Source organism: Sus scrofa, chromosome 5 (genome assembly GCF_000003025.6).
Source record: "Sus scrofa isolate TJ Tabasco breed Duroc chromosome 5, Sscrofa11.1, whole genome shotgun sequence".
Lineage (NCBI taxonomy): Eukaryota > Metazoa > Chordata > Mammalia > Artiodactyla > Suidae > Sus > Sus scrofa.
The window spans coordinates 45,391,290-45,412,348 of NC_010447.5; the positions used below are offsets into that span (position 1 = coordinate 45,391,290).

Below are 21,059 nucleotides of genomic sequence, written 5' to 3' on the forward strand. Positions count from 1 at the left end.
CATCCTCATGACCTCACTGAAACTTAAGTCTCTCCCAAAGGCGCCATCTCTAAACATCATCACATATGAGGTTAGGGCTTAACAACATATCGATTTGAGCATGGGGCAGGGGGAAGACACACTAAATCCACAGTACTTCGCAAGCCACAGATTCTGGTCAACCAACCAACCAACATACTTTTTTTTTTTTTTTAATACGCCAGGCAGTATTCTAAGAGCTGATAATGTGACAATTAAAGAAGACAGAAAATATCTCCCCTTCCAGCAACTTACACTCTGTGAAAAAAGAGGAGTACTAAATAAAACATAAACAGGATTCTGCTAACTACTTTGAGGAAAACAAAATGGGAGAGGGAGAGGGAAGCAGGAACTACTTTAGCTAGAGGAGTCAGGAAAACGTCATTTCAAGAAGTGGCCTTTCAGGATTTCCCTGTGTGGCTCAGCAGTTAATGAACCCAACTAGGCTCCATGAGGATGTGGGTTTGATCTCTGGCTTTGCTGGGGTCAAGAATCCAGCATTGCTGTGGCTATGGCGTAGGCCAGCAGCTGTTTCTCTCATTCAACCCCCAGCCTGGAAATTTCCATATGCCTTGGGTGTGGCCCTAAAAAGCAAAAAAAAAAAAAAAAGTGGCCTTTCAACTGAGAGCTAAATCATGAAGATGCATCTTTTCTCCATAACTTTACATTCAACTGCCTGGTTAAGCGACAAAAAGGCTCCATGACTTACCTACCAAATAAGGTACATGGACTTTTCAAGAATTTGCTTCAAACCAGTCTTTTCACTTACTGGTGAGGTCTGTGGCTTTGTTCTAGAATGGTTGAGGTCAGGGTTTGACCTCAGATAAGTAGGGGAATACAGTAAATACATCCTTTTAGATTGTAAACTAGAGTATTCAAAAATAACAGGTTTGCCTCACCACTGGATGAGAATGATGCTAAGCCACATTATAAGTTCGTGTTTTACTATTTTTTTGGCAATACCATTATGCGCACACACACGAAAATCTATCACTAAGCACTACTCAAAAACAGTTACTGGATACAAAAAAATCTGTGTGTGCTCTAAGAATTCTCCTTGAGTGATTTACAATCCAGTAAAGAAGGTAAAACATACACTCCTACAGTGACGAATGCATTTACAAATATCTTAATCTACTTTAAAACACAGCACAAAAATATTGAGAAAAATATCTATTCATACTGAAGTAATGTAACCTGTGAAGTCAGCAAGAGAACACAGGTAATAATCTGAAACAGCACAAATCCATTTATGAGATCGATTTAAAGTCCTCTGAAACACAGTGTTTTCATACCACCTTTTTAAAATTAAACACTCAGAGTTCCCATTGTGACTCAGCAGTTAATGAACCCGACTACTATCCACGAGGATGTGGATTCGATCCCTGGCCTTGCTCAGTGGGTTAAGAGCCCAGCATTGCCGTGAGCTGTGGTATAGGTCACAGACATGACTCAGATCTGGCATTGCTGTGGCTGTGGCCAGAAGCTGCAGTTCCAATCAGACGTCTAGCCTGGGAACTTTCATGTGCTGCAGATACAGCCGTAAAAGCCAAAACAACAACAACAACAACAAAAATTAAATACTCAGAATTATCTACATACTATAACTAAGAGACATTTCAATAGGAAATGGCATTTGGAAGAACAGATCCACTCTTTAAAAAGTTTGTGCATAAAATTCCAAAGCTAGTCATAATTACCAATACTGACAACTATCAGAGATGATAATTTAATAATCAGCTGTGTCTATTACTTAATTTTTAAAATGCGGTAGCACTATGAGATGCACCATTTGATAAGTTGCTAAGTATCCTTAGTGCTTGTGACATGTATGGATGGAGTTGCTATGGGAGTCAGAGAAAGAGGACAAAAGACATTGGAATCCAAGCTGTACTAAGATGAGATCTCTATTCATGTTTCATGAAAAGTCCTGTAAATAGCTACCTCTGACAAAGGCAGCATGACTCACTTTCTTCCTCCGCTTGGGCTACACAACCTGGACAGAACAGGAAAGGACAGGTAGCACACATCCCCACTGTCCTGCAGAATGCACACTATTTGTTATTTCCTCCTGTTAGGGGCCCATTCACACTCCTCCACCTTTCTTGGTAATTAGACTATACCACATAAAACAACACCATCAGAATTCTCTATAAGAGTGGGGTTTTTTAATTAAAAAAAATTTAATTTAAAGAAATTTTTTTAAAAATGACTTTGGTCAGACTAAAATCTTGACAAAGGCACATTCAACACTGGTCTACGTAGAAGCAGATTTCTTTACAAAAGTGAAAATTAAAGCACTATATTTTGGGATCATATGAATATACCTGGATTTTTCCTGGTGATAAATAGGTATGAATTCTGTTTTCTTTTTCTTTTACTGTATTGTCTGTATTTTCCACAACAAACCTAGTATTCTTACAAATAGACAAGCATACTAACATTTTTTTAAAAAAGAAAGGCTTCTCAGCCAATTTAATCCAGTCTGGTCAGGACTATCTTTTTGTACTATATGTTATATATGCCTTAATATGAAAATATATGGACTGTCCTATTCTATAGAAAATATATGATAAACATACTGGCCTTCAAATATCTGAGGGATGATTAGTAGACCATAAATTCAAGCAAGAAATTTAATATGTTTTCACAATTTAGAAACTCACTTTTGCTAAAATTTCATCCTACAGTGGTCTCCTTTGATGCTCACAAATTTAATCACATCCCCTATTCCTAAAGAAATAAGATAGAACTTTGTAGCAGTTTGAAAAAAAAAGGCTATATTCAAAGAACTGAATTACATAAAGAAGGTCAAACAATGAAGCTCAATATTTTCTAATTGTTAATGATCAGGTATAATTGAATTTAAAATATATTTATTAAACATACATTTCCAGAAATTCCAGCACATACCTATGTATGCACAAACTTGGTAAGTATAAATCAGATATAGAGATTTATGGATTGTCTCACAGTTTGAGTTACCCATATTTTTATTTGCCTTCCTCTATCAACAGTGACAATGAGTTGATTACTTACACAGTTTTCCTTAAAGAAAATTTACCCTAAGTACCAAATTAATGTATTTTAAGATTAATTTTCTGCTGTAGCTACAATAAAGAATATTTAAAATGCAAAATGTTCCTTTTCTTTCACTTCCAGACTAAGATGAAGTAGGGGCACTTCTCCTCATTTTTCTCAGTAAGTACGGATAAAAGGACTGGACATTGTCTTTAAAACAAAGGTAAGAAGACTGCAGAGGGTGATGAGAAAGCAGACCACCTGGGGACTTGAGGACCCAAGGAATGACATGGCATTAAATTTTGTGAGTTCTCTTTTAGCCTCACATGTCCCCAAACTGAGTACTAAAATGACCAGCAACCAGGAAATGCCAATGGACACAAAGAAAAGCAGCCCCAAGAAAAGGTGTCCCTCTCTACCCAAAGGTCCACTGATAGGTCAGCTTAGCAAAACAGTTAACTTTTAGAGAGTAAATGCCCTATAAGAGCCAAACCTCACAGAAAAAAAAAATATGGTCCTACCTCCAGCTTTACGGTCAAACAGCAAAATGCCAGGCCCAGACCTCTACCCTTGGCCAGTAGTGACACAGAACCTAAAGGGAGTGCCTGTCTTTCAGTGCAGTTTGGCTACTAGACTTCCCAGTTCACTGTTCTATCACTTATTTAGCCAAGGTGATAAAATACTCCATCAATTAGCTTACTCTTTTTCCAATATTTCATTATTAGTATACAGAGATGCGAATGATTTCTGAATGTTAATCTTATATCCTGCTACTTTGCTAAATTTGTTGATCAGTTCAAGCAGTTTTTGGGTTGAGTCCTCAGGGTTTTCTATATATAGTATCATGTCATCTGCATAGAGTGACAATTTAACCTCTTTCCTTCCTATTTGGATGCCTTTTATTTGTTTGTCTGATTGCTGTGGCTAGGACTTCCAGTACGATGTCAAATAACAGTAGTGAGAGTGGGCATCCTTGCCTTGTTCCAGATTTTAGTGGGAAGCCTTTCAGCTTTTCTCCATTGAATATTATATTTGTTGTCAGTTTTTCATACATGGCTTTGATTATGTTAAGGTATGTTCCCTCTATACACACTTTGATAAGAGTTTTCATCATGAATGGATGTTGGACTCTGTCAAATGCTTTTTCTGCATCTATTGAGATGATCATGTGGATTTTGACTTTTCTTTTGTTAATGTGGTGTATGACGCTGATTGATTTGCATATGTTGAACCATCCTTGTGCACCTGGGATGAATCCCACCTGATCGTAGTATATGATCTTTTTTATATGTTGCTGGATTTGGATGGCTAAAATTTTGTTGAGAATTTTTGCGTCTATATTCATCAAAGATATTGCCTTATAGCTTTCTTTTTTGCTGGTATCTTTGTGTGGTTTTGGAATTAGGGTGATGCAGGTGTCACAGAATGTCTTTGGCAGTTTCTTCTTCTTCAACCTTTTGAAAAAGTTTAAGGAGGATGGGTACAAGTTCCTCTCTATATGTTTGGTAGAATTCACCTGTGAAGCCATCTGGTCCTGGACTTTTATTTGTAGGGAGTGTTTTTATGATGTATTCAATTTCATTTCTAGTGATCTGTGTGTTCAGTTGATCTATTTCTTCTTAATTCAGTTTTGGCAGGCGGTAGCTCTCTAGAAAGTTGTCCATTTTGTTTAGATTGTCAAATTTGTTGGCATACAGTTGTTCATACTATTCTCTCATGGTTTCTTGAATTCCCGTAGTATCCGTTGTGACTTCTCCTTTTTCATTTCTGATTTTGTTTATTTGTTTATTTTTCATTTCTGATTTTGTTTACTCTCCTCCTCCTGGTGAGTCTAGCCAGAGGTTTGTCAATTTTGTTTACCTTTTCAAAGAACCAGCTACAATACCTTTTAAAATCACACCCCCAAAAAATCAAATACCTGGTAATACACATGACCAAGGAGGTAAAGGACTTACATGCCGAAAGCTATTAAACATTAATCAAGGAAATTAAAGAAGATGTAAAGAAATGGAAAGATATCCCATGCTCATGCGGTGAAAAAATTAATATTGTAAAAATGGCCATACCACCCAAAGCAATCTCCAGATTCAATGCAATCCCTATCCAATTACCCACGACATTTTTCACAGAACTAGAACAAACAATCCAAAAATTTATATGGAACCACAAAAGACCCAGAATTGCCAAAGCAATTCTCAAGAACGAAAACCAAGCAGGAGGCATAACTCTCCTAGACTTCAGGCAATATTACGAAGCCACAGTCATCAAGACAGTGTGGTACTGGTACCAAAACAGACATATAGACCAATGGAACAGAATAGAGAACCCAGAAATAAACCTAGGCACCTATGGTCGATTAATCTTTGACAAAGGAGGCAAGAACATAAAATGGGAAAAAGACAATCTATTCAGCAAGAAGTGCTGGGAAACCTGGACAGCGGCATGCAAATCAATGAAACTAGAACACACCTTCACACCACGCATGAAAATAAACTCAAAATGGCTGAAAGACTAAGAAGACAAAACACCATCAAACTCCTGGAAGAGAACATAGGCAAAACATTCTCTGACATCAACCTTATGAATATTTTCTCAGGTCAGTCTCCCAAGGCAACAGAAATAAGAGCAAACATAAACCAATGGGACCTAATCAAACTGACAAGATTTTGCAAAGCAAAGGAAACCAAAAAGAAAACAAAAAGACAACTTACAGAGTGGGAGAAAATAGTTTCAAATGATGCAACCAGCAAGGGCTTAATCTCTAGAAATATACAAGCAACTTATACATCTCAACAGCAAAAAAGCCAACAACCCAATTGCAAAATGGGCAAAAGAGCTGAATAGATATTTCTCTAAGAAAGATGTACAGATGGCCAACAAGCACATGAGAAAATGCTCAACATCACTGATTATTAGAAATGAAAATCAAAACTACCATGAGATACCACCTCACACCAGCCCGAATGGCCATCATTAATAAGTCCACAAATAACAAATGCTGGAGGGGGTGTGGAGAAAAGGGAACCCTCCTGCACTGTTGGTAGGAATGTAAGCTGGTACAACCACCATGGACATCAGTATGGAGATACCTTAGAAATCTATGCATAGAACTACCATATGACCCAGCAATCCCACTCTTGGGCATATATCCAGACAAAACTTTCCCTAAAAAAAACACATGCACCCGTGTGTTCATTGCAGCTCTATTCACAATAGCCAAGACATGAAAACAACCCAAATGTCCATCGAAAGATGATTGGACTAGGAAGATGTAGTACATATGCACAATGGAATACTACACAGCCATAAAAAAGAATGAAATTATGCCACTTGCAGCAACATGGATGGAACTAGAGACTCTCATACTGAGTGAAGTAATTCAGAAAGAGAAAGACAAGTACCATATGATATCATTTATATCTGGCATCTAATATAAGGCACAGATGAACCTTTCCACAGAAAAGAAACTCATGGACCTGGAGAAAAGGCTTGTGATTGCCAAGGGGGAGGGGGAGGGAGTGGGGTGGTTGGGGAGCTTGGGATTAATGGATACAAACTATTGCCTTTGGAATGGGTTAGCAATGAGATCCTGCTGTTTAGCACTGGGAACTATGTCTAGTCACTTATGATGGAGCATGATAATGTGAGAAAATAGAATGTGCACATGTATGTGTAACTGGGTCACCATGCTGTACAGTAGAAAAACAAACTGTATTGGGGAAATAACTATTAAAAAAATAATAATTACAAAAAATTTTTAATTTATACCAATGTATCTATGTAATAAATGCATCTAAAGTTGTCTAAAAAAATATTAGCTTACTCTTTTTTTCACATAATATGAAAGGAAGGAAGGAAGTCCTTCTTGGTAATTAAACTATGTTTTCTTGGGAAGTACTGTTTCTAGCAAAAGGGATTTGTTGTTAAATTGAATATTAATTTTGAACATTCAAGTTGTATCAGTATTAATAGTAAAAGCAGCAAGACAACAATGATAATGTCACTAGGCATTTATATTGGCCCTCACTATGGAAAGTTCAGAGTGCTATATGACAAGTTTTAGATGGTTTCTCAGGTATGTCATTGTTTCCATTAACAGACTGAAAGACTGAATTTGCAAAGGTATCCATCTCACTGATTGGCTCAGAGTAAATCACTCAATGTAGAGAGAATAAAATGCAAAGTTCCAGTATTCAGGGCTGTACCTTCTAATAAACACCATAATTCCAAGTATGGGGCTACAAATGTGGCTATACACTATGTAATCAGCCATTCAGAGGGTGCGTTATATTAGTGAATTCATTCATTCATCCATTCGAGAGTATTAACTGAGCCCACATTATATGCCAAGTATTGCTCTAGGCACTGGAAAGGAAAGTTCCTAATCTCATACAGAGCTTATACTCTGAAGAGGGTAAGACACAGAGTATACAAATCAAAATAACAGGTGCTATGAGGTGGGCCAAAAAAGCAAAGAAATGAGGCTAGGAAATGTTAAACATGTATACATGTTCTTATTTTCTATAGCATGGTCAAAGAAAGCTTCCACAAGAAGGTAGCATTGGAGCAAGTTTCTAAAGGAAGCTAGAGTTCACTAAGAGTTGTTAAGAAATACAATTTTCAGAAAGTTAAAATGTGACTCAAATGATTTATGCTACTCTTTCTTAATAAATGAATCAATTATGTTAATAGAATATATCAGATATTAAGACTGGTTCAGAGAGATTTGAACAGGTATACATATGGAAAATTGAAATAACGGAGTGTTAGTCTAAGAAAGAGTGCTAGGTTAGAGACAAAACCGATGAATGTCCTATAGGGCAGTAAAGAGTACTCTTTGGAGTTCTAACAGATATTTTTTGCATCTCTACTGTGAAAAAAATTAATTAATTAACATGCAATATCAATACAACTGAAACTTTAAATCAGTAGTAAACAGTGAATCAAGTACTACATTCTCCTAAATAATCCTTAAGTAGGTCTAGTAAGTGATGTCCTCCTAGGACAGTGAAAGAACACATTCTTTTCCTTATTTTCAAGGTTTGCATTGTTTTAAAGAAAGCCATACAGATATCTGGAGGAAGAGCATTCCAGTTAGAGAAAATGAATGAATCACAAACCATTTCCCTCCACTCACCACTCCAATAGTCAAGGGATGCCCTCCCCAACACAGGCTCACACATTCACCTGGATCTTATCATGAATTCAGTATAAGTAAACTGTTGGGGGTGAACTGGAAAAGGTGGAGAAGCCATAAGATTTACACTGGAAAGAGAATGATAATTGAGGTTGGGAAATGACTTACATTTTTAAAAACACTACTCCATCTGCCGAAATAAAGCCTCATTAAGGGAGAAAGGCAAGGAGAGAAGCTGGAAGACCACTTAGGAGACTGCTAAAATGATCTAGACAGATAAACAAGTAACTACACGGTTTGTCAAACATGAAAGTTTTACGGAGAAAAATAAAGCAGAATGTGGAAAGGCTGACAGGGAATATCAGCACCGTCTGGAAAGCTCTCTCTGATAGGGAAATATTTGCATGGAGGCCTAAATGACATGTGAAAAAAAAATAAACCATGCAGAAAATTGAGGGAAATGTGTTCTAGACATAGGGATAAGGCAAAAGGACTGAGGCGAAGGACTTGGGGCAAGGCAGGGAGAAGGGGCACAAGAAAACACAGGGCCTTGCAAATCATTTTAAGAACTTACTTGACTTTTAGTTTGGGTGAGATGAGAAGCGATTGAAGGTTTCAGAGCAGAGAAATGACATGAGCAGCTTTAACTATTAAACAGATCACACTGGCTGCCATGTGGAGAATGGTCTGTAAGTGGGCAATGACAGAAGTGAAAAGATTAGTTAGAATAGAAGATACTTCAGTATGCTAAGGGAGAAATAAGGATGGTGTAGAACAGGTTGGTAGTAGTGACCATAATGATAAACAGCTGAAATCTAGATATTTTGTAGGTAGAACCAAAACGTTTTGCTCGAGGAAGACATGAGGTAAGTTAAAAAAGGAATAAACAGGGGTTTCAGATTTTAGCAACTGGAAAGGCCAGCCACTTACTGATATGGGAAAGACTGTAGAAGAAACAAGTTTATTAAGGAAATTTGAGGAGAAGAAGAGGTGATATTTATTACAAATAATTTATGGAAAAGGTTAATTATCTCAGTTTAGGGTATATATAATTTTAAGCTCTTTTCAAATGTAATCACAATAAGAAAACATTGTTTTCCAAATTCCAAATTGAGAAAATCATCAGAAAAAGAATAGTTTTCACCAGGTTGAGTTTTAAACAACTAACCTTCACGGCTTCTCACAGATTCATACTTTTCAAAATGGCATTTATCATTAATTTCATCCATGTTAGTCAATATTTTACATATTTCAGTATCTGATTCTTCATTCATAAAGTATTTCTTGAACACCTTTTTTTTTTTTTGTCTTTTGTCTTTTTAGGGCCACACCCGCGGCATATGGAGGTTCCCAGACTAGGAGTCTAATCGGAGCTACAGCTACCAGCCTACACCACAGCCACACAAGATCTGAGCTGCATCTGTGACCTACACCACAGCTCATGGCAATGCCAGATCCTTAACCCACTGAGCAAGGCCAGGGATGGAACCCACAACCTCGTGGTTCCTAGTCGGATTCGTTTCCGTTGCGCCACAATGGGAACTTCTCTTGAACATTTTTTGAAATTATATTACATGCTTCATCAAAAGGCTTACATATTAAATTCTTAATGCATGTGTTTACCTGAAGTTCTTTGTATCTATCTTGAAAAGAAATGGCTTCTTGCTCTTTTTCTTTAAGGAAATCTTTTTCTAAGACACTATGTTTTTCCATCAATGACTCCACATCCTAAAAGAAAAATCCAAGCATAAACTCTGTAATATTTAAAAGCATAAAACATACTCAGTTTTGTCAATGAACATACTGGAAATTACTTGGTAAGGAAAGAATTCAGAGTGAGTATGATTTTTAAAGTTCAACAATATTATAAAATGTATGCTTCAATCTCATTTCCAGACCAATATCAAACACTGATATAACACTAATATTGACATAACACTAAAATTATTCATGCAAAAAATAAAGAAAAGCATCTAAACTAATTGTAAACAACACTCTATCTCTACATATACTTTCTAAATTTGCTAAGGTCTTTTTATAGATATAATTGTAGGAAAGAGAAATGAGAACACATAAATAAATTCCTAAAATAGATGTATACCCAAGGACTCGTCAAATACCCCATGATACCTGACTTCCTATAAGGACAAATGAATATTATAAATTTTCTAATCTACATAATAAGAACAATACTATCTGCTTTCAAATTAAACAAAAATAAACCTGAAGGAAGCATTCACGAGAGGGAAAAAAGTCTACTAGAAGATGTTTATCTCTTTAAAAGTACATGTTTAATGGACTAGAAATTTCTTAGCAAAGACTATTCTAAGTGACAAACTCATATGACTGATTTAAACCTACACCAAGGAGCACAGTAACTTTTCCAATGATGAGTTTTTAACCAGAGATTAGTATTACACAGTACTTGCAGTATATGCATTTCTAAAATTGAATTTTTTAGGCAAATGCAAGTATACCTTTTTAATTCTCTGTTTTTCTTCCTCAGAAACTTTGAGTTTCATCTCCAGACTTGAAATTTTCTGCTGAAGCTGTATGTTTGATACATTGGCTCCAGGATCCTCAGAATCATCCACAAGAGCAATTGTTCCATTACTTTTCTCATCAGTTAAACCCAATGGAAAAAGTGAGATATCCAGATGAGTGTGTGTTGATTGCTGAATCTAAACCACATTAAAAAAAAAAAAATACACAAGAGGGGAAAGTTTACACTGTACCAAGAAAGAAAACATCCAAAGGGCACCATAAACCACATTTGGAAATTAAGTTGTAGCAAAGGTTCCGAAATTATTTCACCCTTTAAGTAAATCAACAGAAGACCTCAAACTGTTTCAACAACCTGATCTTTGCAATAAGAAACAAAATTTTCTCTAAACTTTTGAGTTTAAAGCATTTATTATTTTGCAAGCAAAGCACTAAAACATTTTAAAACGTTCTCTTACACTTGAGTGTATAATTAAGCACAGACACATCTGATATTCTTGAATTTACACATACACACAGATTCTGTTTATATTTTAAACTGTAAATCAGAATTTGAAATGTATCAATAACCTATAATTGATCATCACTTTCTAGTAAAAATAACAAGTGACTCAATATTGCACACAGCACTTTGGAAATCTATACTAACTCCAGCATCTAGCACAATGCTTGGATTAATAAATATTTGAGTGAATAAACCCTATGACTGCTGTGGTTTTGGTTTTACTCTTAAATTGAAAAGAATACTCTAATACCTGAAAACATATGGTAAGCTTCCCTGAAAAGAGAAATAATTTTTTGTAATTATATTCCCTTTTGAAGTCCATGTTTTGCAATGCAAAACTAGGTCAATTTTAATAAATGAGATATTCAAACCATATTTTGGTAACTTTAAATACTTTGCAATTGTGCCACAAAACAAACATGTTATTCAGTTATGTGAATTCTCGATATTAACCTCAAAGTTAGAGACCCATAGTAAAGGAAAAAAAGGAAAAAAAAAAAAAAAGAAACTCAAAAGCTTTAATTAGATCAGTATGCAACTTTATAAGTAGGCAAACTTCTTATAAAAATATGCTTGTCTTTACCTGTGCTTTAGGAAGAGTTTGACTGACAATACTGTTGCCTGCATGTATATTCTCTGGTGACGAAATGATGGGCTCAGAAGAGAGACAGCCAACTGAAGGAGATGTGTGGTCATGGTCCAGTACAATCTCAGGAGCAGCTGGAGAAAGATGGACTCCAGATACTAAAGGAAAACAAACAAAATTTTTAAAAAAGGATTAGTAAAAAGAAAATAAAGAACAGGTTGAAGGAAAGAGAGTAGAGGAAAGGAAAAGGAGTAAGGAAAGTAAAAGCAATGAGATAGAAAATGAAGATTCCATAACTATTTTTCAGGGATAGTTGTCTGAAATCAAAAACTACTGTTTCTAAATTTAACATGACATTTCCATGTGAGACCCAGACACATAAAAAAACCAGTTTGATAACATCTTAGTGCTTACATACTAACACATTACCATCCGGGGTACATTTCCAACCATGAGAAATTATAAAAATATATTATTTACAGTTCCCATTGTGGCTCAGTGGTAAGGAGCCCGACTAGTATCCATGAGGATGCAGGTTCAATCCCTGGCCTTGCTCAGTGAATTAAGGATCCAGAGTTGCTGTAAGCTGCAGTGTAGGTCGCAGACATGGCTTGGAACTGGCACTGCTGTGGCTGTGGTGTAGACCAGTAACTGCAGCTCTGATTCGACCCCTAGTCGAAATTTCCATATGCCTCGAGTATGGCCTTAAAAAAAAAAAAAGAAAGAAAGAAAGAAATATATTATTTATCTATTCCAATCATTGAGAAAGAGCACTAGCATGCCTACCACTGTCAAGCACAGGCACTAAGCACTGGGGAGACAACAGCGAGCAGGACATGCATCTACGTACTCAACGACCTCATGATCCAGGAGGCAAGTCAAGTCAATTATTTATTACAATAAAGTGAGCTCAGGGGAAGAACAATTACTTTAAAATAGCTACTCCACTGTCTTTGTGTTAACTTCTTCTTTTGCAACAACAAAAGGTTTCTCATGTTAAAGTCAATTCTGGTTGGCTGAATTGTTTTTACCAAAAAATAACATTGAAATACAACTGTGTAATTAGTTTCACAACAAAACTTCATTAAATTGTTATTAGGGTTCAAATATAAAGGCCATGAAAGGAAAGCAAATACCAAACATGAAAAGAGACAAAAATACTGAGAAGGGCAAAAGGAACAGATTATATTCATATTACTTTATTTTCAAATGTTCTTTTTAAAAATTTAAATATGTGTTTTAAAGTTGAAGAAGATAACTAAATCATTTCCAATAGTAATTCATTTATACGTTTTGACTTTCTAAATTACAAAGACCTCTATTCCACATTGGCATCAGTAGGAATGTCAGCCAAGTTCTACCATAAATTCTGGAAGGCAGCTCACAATGGAAATTGCATTTTTTCCTGAAGAAAGACATTTATAAGGTCATTAGGTATTAACAAAATAAAGAATGTATGAATTTTTGATTGGTACCCTAATGAATCATGTCTCATGTACACTTTTATTGTAGCAATATCATGTTTTTCAAATACTAAGTGCCGTACTGGATAAAGTATTTGAACTTCTCCCCTAAGCATGTCATTATTTTAAACTAAAATACAGAAAACTGAAATTTCAAATATTTGTACTTGATATATATATTTTAGAAAATTTTTACTAATCTTCCCTATTCTATATGCAAACAGATTTCCCTAATATGTCAAAATATTCCAACTTCTAATTCTGAATCACAATTATAACAAAATATTACTGTTAATTTTCAAGGATGAAAGTAAGTACAATAGTATAATAAAAAGGAATAGAGCCTTATGATTAAGAGCACAGACTCTGAAATCATACTGCCACAAGTGTACAACTGGCAAGTTTGTTTAACTTCTGTTTCTTCATCTATAAAACTGTCATAGAGTTGCTGATGAGGTTTTAATTATAATGTGTATAGTTTTAACACTGTGCTGAAATTATTTTCACTGTTTCAAAGATCCTTAAAATTTGTTGGAGAAGGATATTTATTTCCATGTATAAAAGGTATGTATGTGACTATGATCCTGGTTTTAAGAGTTTTAAGAAACTCTTAAAAAAATCATTCTCGGAGTTGCCGTCGTGGCGCAGTGGTTAACGAATCCGACTAGGAACCATGAGGTTGCGGGTTCGGTCCCTGCCCTTGCTCAGTGGGTTAACGATCCGGCGTTGCCGTGAGCTGTGGTGTAGGTTGCAGACGCGGCTCGGATACTGCGTTGCTGTGGCTCTGGCGTAGGCCAGTGGCTACAGCTCCGATTAGACCCCTAGCCTAGGAACCTCCATATGCCGCGGGAGCGGCCCAAAGAAATAGCAAAAAGACAAAAAAAAAAAAAAAAAAAAAAAATCATTCTCATCCAACACCTGAACATTTTTACATCTATTTATGTGATTCATAATCTGAGACAAGATGTCATGTCATGAGTTAAATTCTCATTCTGTAACATTACAGGTTCAAGTATATCATACTAGGGAAGGAAGGCGGGAAAGGGGGTAGAATAAAGGAAGGAAGGGAGAGAGGCAGAAAGGAAAAAGAGATAAATAAGGGGAAGGAAAAGAGAGGTGAGGGAGGAGAGAAGGCCCCTCAACCTCACACTTTCCACTAGTTACTACCACCCCACTATACTTTCCCTTCATAACCAAATTCCTCTATTTTCATCTTCTTCATCCAACCCTCATCACTCCACAAGACCCATCATTTATGATACTAATTTTCCTTTCAGCTATTCTTTCTTTAATTCTACAGAACACATAATACTATGTATGGACTTCCCTTTTCCTTGAAACACTTCCCTTGGCGCCTGTGAACCTACATCCTAGATTCCTCCTAACATTTTGACTATTTTTTTTTCTTGTTTTCTTTGCAGGGACTTTTCCACTCAAGCTTAATTTCATTGTTTCCCACACCCTCTGATCTTCCCAATGCTCTTATTATTCTGACCACTATCAGAACCCATTATTTAAATTGTCACCTATACACTAATGACACCTAACTACACATTTCTAGCACAAACCACTGTGCAGACCTCCAGATCCACATGCTCACCTCACCATCTGAGAGTCCCATTTAGCCGTCTAAAAGGTACATCAAACTTACCCATCATCTTACATAAGCCTGCTACGCTTCATGTTTTCCATCTTAATTAAAAGATTCTCAATGAACTATTTGCCCAAGCCAGAAAAGTTACCAGTAAGTGCCAAGCTGATTTCAGTCACACTGTGCTATCCCTGATTATGCCATACTGTTCAATCCCTCTGTGACCTCACAATATTACTGCCTAAGTAAAAGTCATAGCTGTGGAATCAGAAATGGATTCAAATTTGAACAATAACAACTTACTTGTTATGTGGCCTTGGGTAAATTACACAAAGTCCAATAAATCAGTTTCCTGTTCTGAAAATGGGCAAATAATATGTACCTCAAAACAATACTAAACAGTTTAAATGAGGTAAGATATACATATATATATATATGCTCCCTGAGTGGTAAACACTCAGTTAAGGAAAGCTGTCACTGAAATTAGTGGTAAACACTCAGTTAAGGAAAGCTGTCACTGAAATTATCATTTGTCAACATTCAAAACAAGCTTTTCCAGGAATTTTTTCACCTATTCCATTACCCACCCAACCACAATACAATATTAATTTGCCACTGTCAAGATATTACTGAAATTCTAAAAAATAATAATAATTATAATATTACTTATCTATGGAATACATCCAAAGCAGTGTTTAGAAAAAAATCTAGAGCCCTGAATATCTCGATTAAAAAAAAAATGAATTAAATTTGCAGCTCATAAACTAAAATAGGAACAAGGAAAACTTAAAAAGCACATAAAAATAATAAATATACTGCAGATGTCATAGTAGATCAAGAAAAAATAGTAGATCTAATTAATTAAAATCCTAGATTTCTAAGAAAATAAAACAGTAGTTGACTAACTATCAATAAAAGGAGAAAAGAACAAACATACAAATTAAGTGACAAGAGGAACATAGTAATTAAAACAAGAACATTTTTATATCATAAAACTCCTCTACAGACTTCTTAGTAAATAAATTTGAAAAATCTATATAAAATGGGCAATTCTTTACAGAAACATAGTTTATAAAAGCTAATCTGATTAAAGCTAAAAAATACTTTAAAAATATATCTATTTCCTTGAGAAAAAATAAAAGGCAACTAAACTACAAATAAAGCACTCCAAGAGACTTTCTGACAAAAATTCAAAAAATGAATAATCCCAACACTACAAAATTGTTCCAGAACATTGAAATAAAGGAAAACTTCATCAGCATTACATAACATTAACATAATACTGGTAGCTAAGCCTGATAAAGACAGGGCAAAACCAGAATGATGAAAGCTTTTCAAAGTATCATTTGAAAATAATTAGGTAAAAGTTCTAAATAAAATATTAGTAAAAAAAATCTAATGCCATATTGAGAAAATGATATGCAATGAATGAGTCAGATTTGTTATAGGAATGCAAAGCTGGTTCATCATTTATGGAATTCATTAATATACTACTGCACATTAAGAGATGTAAAGAGAAAAATGATATAATCATCTCGAAGACTGAAAATGCTTTTCATAAAATAAGCACCTATATTTTCTAAATATACTCAAAAAATAGAAATTGATGCATACTTTCTTAATATAAAACATTTAGACATTAGTCCTAAAGTCAGCATGTCAATTAATGGAAAAAACTTACAAGTATAGCCTCTAAGATCAGGAATCAGATAAGGATGCTTATTATCTCCATACCATTTAACATTGTACTAAAGAAAGGAAATTAGACAAGAGAAATTAAATAGTAGCATAAGTATAAGAAAAGGAGGAAAACTATCTCATATTTCTACTAACTCAAATAATAAACACATTCAGTAAAGTACTCAAATACAAACTTAAAGAACAGAAAGTAACAGCATTCATATGTAAAAACAGTAACTATTTAGAGAAAATCATGATAGCAAAAAAATACTGTTTTCCATAGTGACAAAGAAGATTAAAAATTTAAGAATAAATTGAGTAAGAAACATGGACCTTTTAAAACACTTCTGAAAGACTCAATGGTAGACCTGAACACAAATAAAGACATCTCTTGTAACTGGATAGGGCAAAACATCATAAAGATTCCAGTCTTCCTTTAATTTATAAGCCTAATGTAATTTTGATAAAAGTAAATAAGCTTTTTCATAATACAGCTAGACAAATGGATATTAAATATCACACGGAAAAAGGAAAATTGCAACAATAGGCAGGAAAATACTAAAAAAGAAAAGGTATAAAGAGGATATGTCTCCCCTTACTAAAATATACTAAATTAAACTATATTAAAAAATACTACTAACCTTGTTAGGATATACTATGTTAAATTATATGAAAACATACAATAAACCCTTTATAATTAAAATGGTGTATTTATTGGGTGCAGCAATAGGCCAGAAGGATATACCAGAAAGTCCACAAACAGACCCATGTATACATGAAACTTAAGTACATAACAAAAGTAGCCTTTCAATCTCTGAGGCAAAGATGGGCTTGTTAACAAACATATCCTAGAACAAGCGATTAGCCATTTCAAAAAATATGAAATTAGATTCATATCTCAAATTATAAGCAAATGAAAAAATAAGCTATAAATAAATCTGGGATCTAAATATAAAAAAATAAGACCATATAGGTACTAATAGAAAATATGAGTACTATGTAAGCACTTTATCTTGCATATAAGAAAGGGCTTTCTAACTATGACTCAATTCCGGATACACTAAAAGAAAAGTTTGACAAATCTTCCTAAAGAATACATAAAAATGTTTTGTCTGTCATATTTTAAAATCAATAAACCGCAAACTTAAAAAAAGATATGTGTAATATATGTAAAACTTAGGAGAAAAAGACTGGAAAAAAGAAATACATGTAGAATAATGAGCAAAAATATGAACAGTCAATTCACCTAAAAGAAAATATACGAACGGTCCTTAAACATATGAAAAGATGCATGCATCTACTCATCTGTTATAGAGGAAATATAGGAAGGATGAAGCCAAAACTAAAGAGACTGACTGATAGGTGGAGGAGAGATGGAGTGAAATGGAAAGGCGGAAGAAGTGAATAGTGAGTGGGAGGTACCTCTTCTCCGGGGGGAATATGGTAATATGGTTCTGAGTTCTGGAAGCAAGTTAATGTTTCACACACTCAATAAAATAAAAATAAAATGAACAAGCAGGGGAATGGGGACTGACCCCCGAAAGAGAATACAAAGAACATCAACTGAACCATGTTTCACATAAATAATCTAATCACATTACAAAGAAATGGGGGTCAAGAGTACAGGGCAAGAACTAACCAAAGTTACTTTGGGACCTGGTATTCTGGCCATATTGCCCCAGGAAAAAAACAAAAAGAATACTAAATGAATAATGAGGGGAAGAAGAGAAAAGGGAAGAAAAAAGTAAGAGAATGAGGAGGGGGGAAAAGAAGAATAAAGATAGAGCAAACACAATAAAATGTTAACATCTAAAGAAAATGGTTGAAAAGTAGATAGGAATTGTCTATTTCTTGCAGCTTTTCCATCAATCAAAACAAAAAGTCAAGAGGAATGAGCAAAAAAGGAATTTATTTTCATAATAGACAAGAAATTACTCATAAGATCTGGTCTCAACCAAAGCCTCCCCTATGCAAAACTGCTGAGGACAGACGTGGCATCACTGAAAACATATGCAAGAATACTCCTAGCAGAGTGGTTCACAACAGCAAATAAGTGACAAGAGCCTAAATACCTGCTCACAGTCAAACGATTAAAAGGGCTGTGTGATAATCATAAATTAGGACCTTTTACATCAGTGGGAAAAAGAAACTACAAGGATATGCAACAACATGGATGAGTCTTGAAAACAAATTTAGATGGAAAGAAATTTTCAGGAGAGTTTGCGCAGAATTAACCCATTTTTTATAAGGCATATAAACAAGCAAAACTCTTTAAACATAGAGTATACACACACACACACATGTGTGTGTATTATATATGTGTGTGTGTGTATATATATATATACGTGTGTGTATATATACATACACACATACAGTAAAATTTCCCTTTTACTGTATTATAACAAAAGCAAGGAAATTATAACAAAAGCAAGGAAATTGTAACAAAAGACTTAGGTCAGTGGTCTCCTCTAGGAGAAAGGACAGGGACAGCAGAGAAGAGTATTAGAATTGGTCATGTTCTAGTTCTTAAGTGAATTAGATTCATGAGGCAAATTTTTAAATATAAAAAAGAAAAAATACACATGCTTAAAAAATATAATTTTAAAGGTTTCTGGTTGCAATGCCTTTCCTGGTTGTAGTACTCAACCTCCATGAGTTACTATCCCACTAATCAAAACTTGCTCTGGGTAAATAAGAGAGGAAAAAACTCTAACTCAAACTCAAGATAACAGGGACCAATTAGTGTACTCAAAGAAATGATGCTTTTGTGAAAAGATGTCAAAAGTCAGCAACAGACCAATAAATAGAAGATTTAGAGGTGCAAGTCTTTCTGGCATCCCACAAATTGCATCAAAACTTATTCCAGACATAAAGAAAGTTGAACCTCAAATACCTATAATTTACATGTACTTTCAATGTATGAGACATTATTGAGATTTTCAGAAATTTTTTTAATGATAATATAAATGATCACTGGACATATAATTCACAACCTATTTTAAAAATAACATAAGAAAACAAAGGAAAGGAAGAAAACATATAAATGTATGATCCTCCAAAGGGAAACTAGATCTTTTTTTCATGTAAGCCTCTTAAGTTTTTTGCTATTCTATAATTCACACACCTTCAGAGAATTTTAAGTGACCATCCAATAACAGTAACTCACCGTAAAAAAAAATCCACATTCATAAATGCAGTCCATATATACATACCCTAAATATAGTTTAATAATGAAGATAATATATTTATACATGTTTGCATAGCAATGGGAATTTTTAAGCTTAATAATGGAAAATTAGAAATTCCAATATGTAAAATGTAATTATCTTCTCATATGTCCAAAAAGTTATTACAAATTTTAATGTTTCAAACAGCAACAGCAATATTTGGTCTATTAAAAATTGACTGTGCCAAAAATCTTTAAAATCATAAAATCAAGTGTACCCAATAGCATCAATTTCTAAAAAAACCCAACCAACACTTTTCAAGAAGTAGAAATCTACAAAATTTTGTTTTAGGGGGGATATTTGGTTTGTTTGCTTGCTTTAAGTCTTAAGCAAGAGTACAGACAAAATTTGTTTCATTTCAAATGTGAAATCCTTGGTTTTCAAAGACTTAAAGAACACAGGTCATCATATATTACTTTAGAGCATAAAGCTAATTAAAAGTACAATTAATGGCAGTTCTCCATCTCTAATTTTGTAACAGTAACTAGCAAAGTCTTTGAGCATATCATTTTTCATTGACGGATCTCTTCTAAAACACACAAAAAGCATACTAAGTCATAACACCGCACAAGCAAAGAAGTACCAAGTTTCCTAAGAGTATGCAATTCTTTTCCCGTAATTCTGCCTGTGGTCAACTCTATTTTGTTTACCTAAGCATAATAACTCTTGTAAAGTCTAAACAAGAAACAGGTGTAAATAGCCACGCACTTTTAACTCTACCCAAAGAAATCTGTTTATAACTGTTAACAGTTAAATAATTCTAGAGGATAATACCAATACAATGATAATGATTTTTACAACTTTTACTTAGAAAATACATTTGGTCTTTAATTTCCATTCAGAAATCTCTTACCCAGTCCAGGCCCCCTTTTTCACCATTCTTTTTATCTATATGAAAACCAAAAAATATGCAACAATTGAAGATGATCCAAACAGTATATATAAATATGAAGATTTGTTAATAAATAAAAAGCAGATGGATTTTTTAACTGACAGAAAACAGGGTAAAAGTCATTGTTTAGAAAAGTATTACCTCTCTATGGAGTCCCCATCATGGCTCAGTGGAACGAATCTGACTAGCATCCATGAGGACGCAGGTTCTATTCCTGGACTTGCTCAGTGGGTTAGGGATACGGGGTTGCCATGAGCTGTGGTATAGGTTGCAGACTCGGCTTGGATTTCACATTGCTGTGGCTGTGGTGTAGACCAGCAACTACAGCTCTGATTCAACCCCTAGGCTGGGAACCTCCACGTGCTGCGGGTATGGCTCAAAAAAGAAAAAGAAAAAAAGAAAAAAGAAAAGTTTTACCTCTCTATAAGAAAGGCTCC

At 34.7% G+C, this 21,059-nt stretch overlaps 1 protein-coding gene across 7 annotated transcripts in view; it reads right to left on the reverse strand.

The window, feature by feature from the left end:
- The window catches only part of CCDC91 (coiled-coil domain containing 91), a 387,500-nt gene that overhangs the window by 253,128 nt on the left and 113,313 nt on the right, over positions 1 to 21,059 (reverse strand). For all 7 annotated transcript variants that reach the window (XM_021090992.1, XM_021090995.1, XM_021090994.1 and 4 more), the window contains 3 exon segments: positions 11,767 to 11,927; positions 10,654 to 10,857; positions 9,800 to 9,904 (listed from right to left, as the gene is read on the reverse strand). In XM_021090992.1, the coding sequence (XP_020946651.1) occupies positions 9,800 to 9,904; positions 10,654 to 10,857; positions 11,767 to 11,927 (470 nt within the window).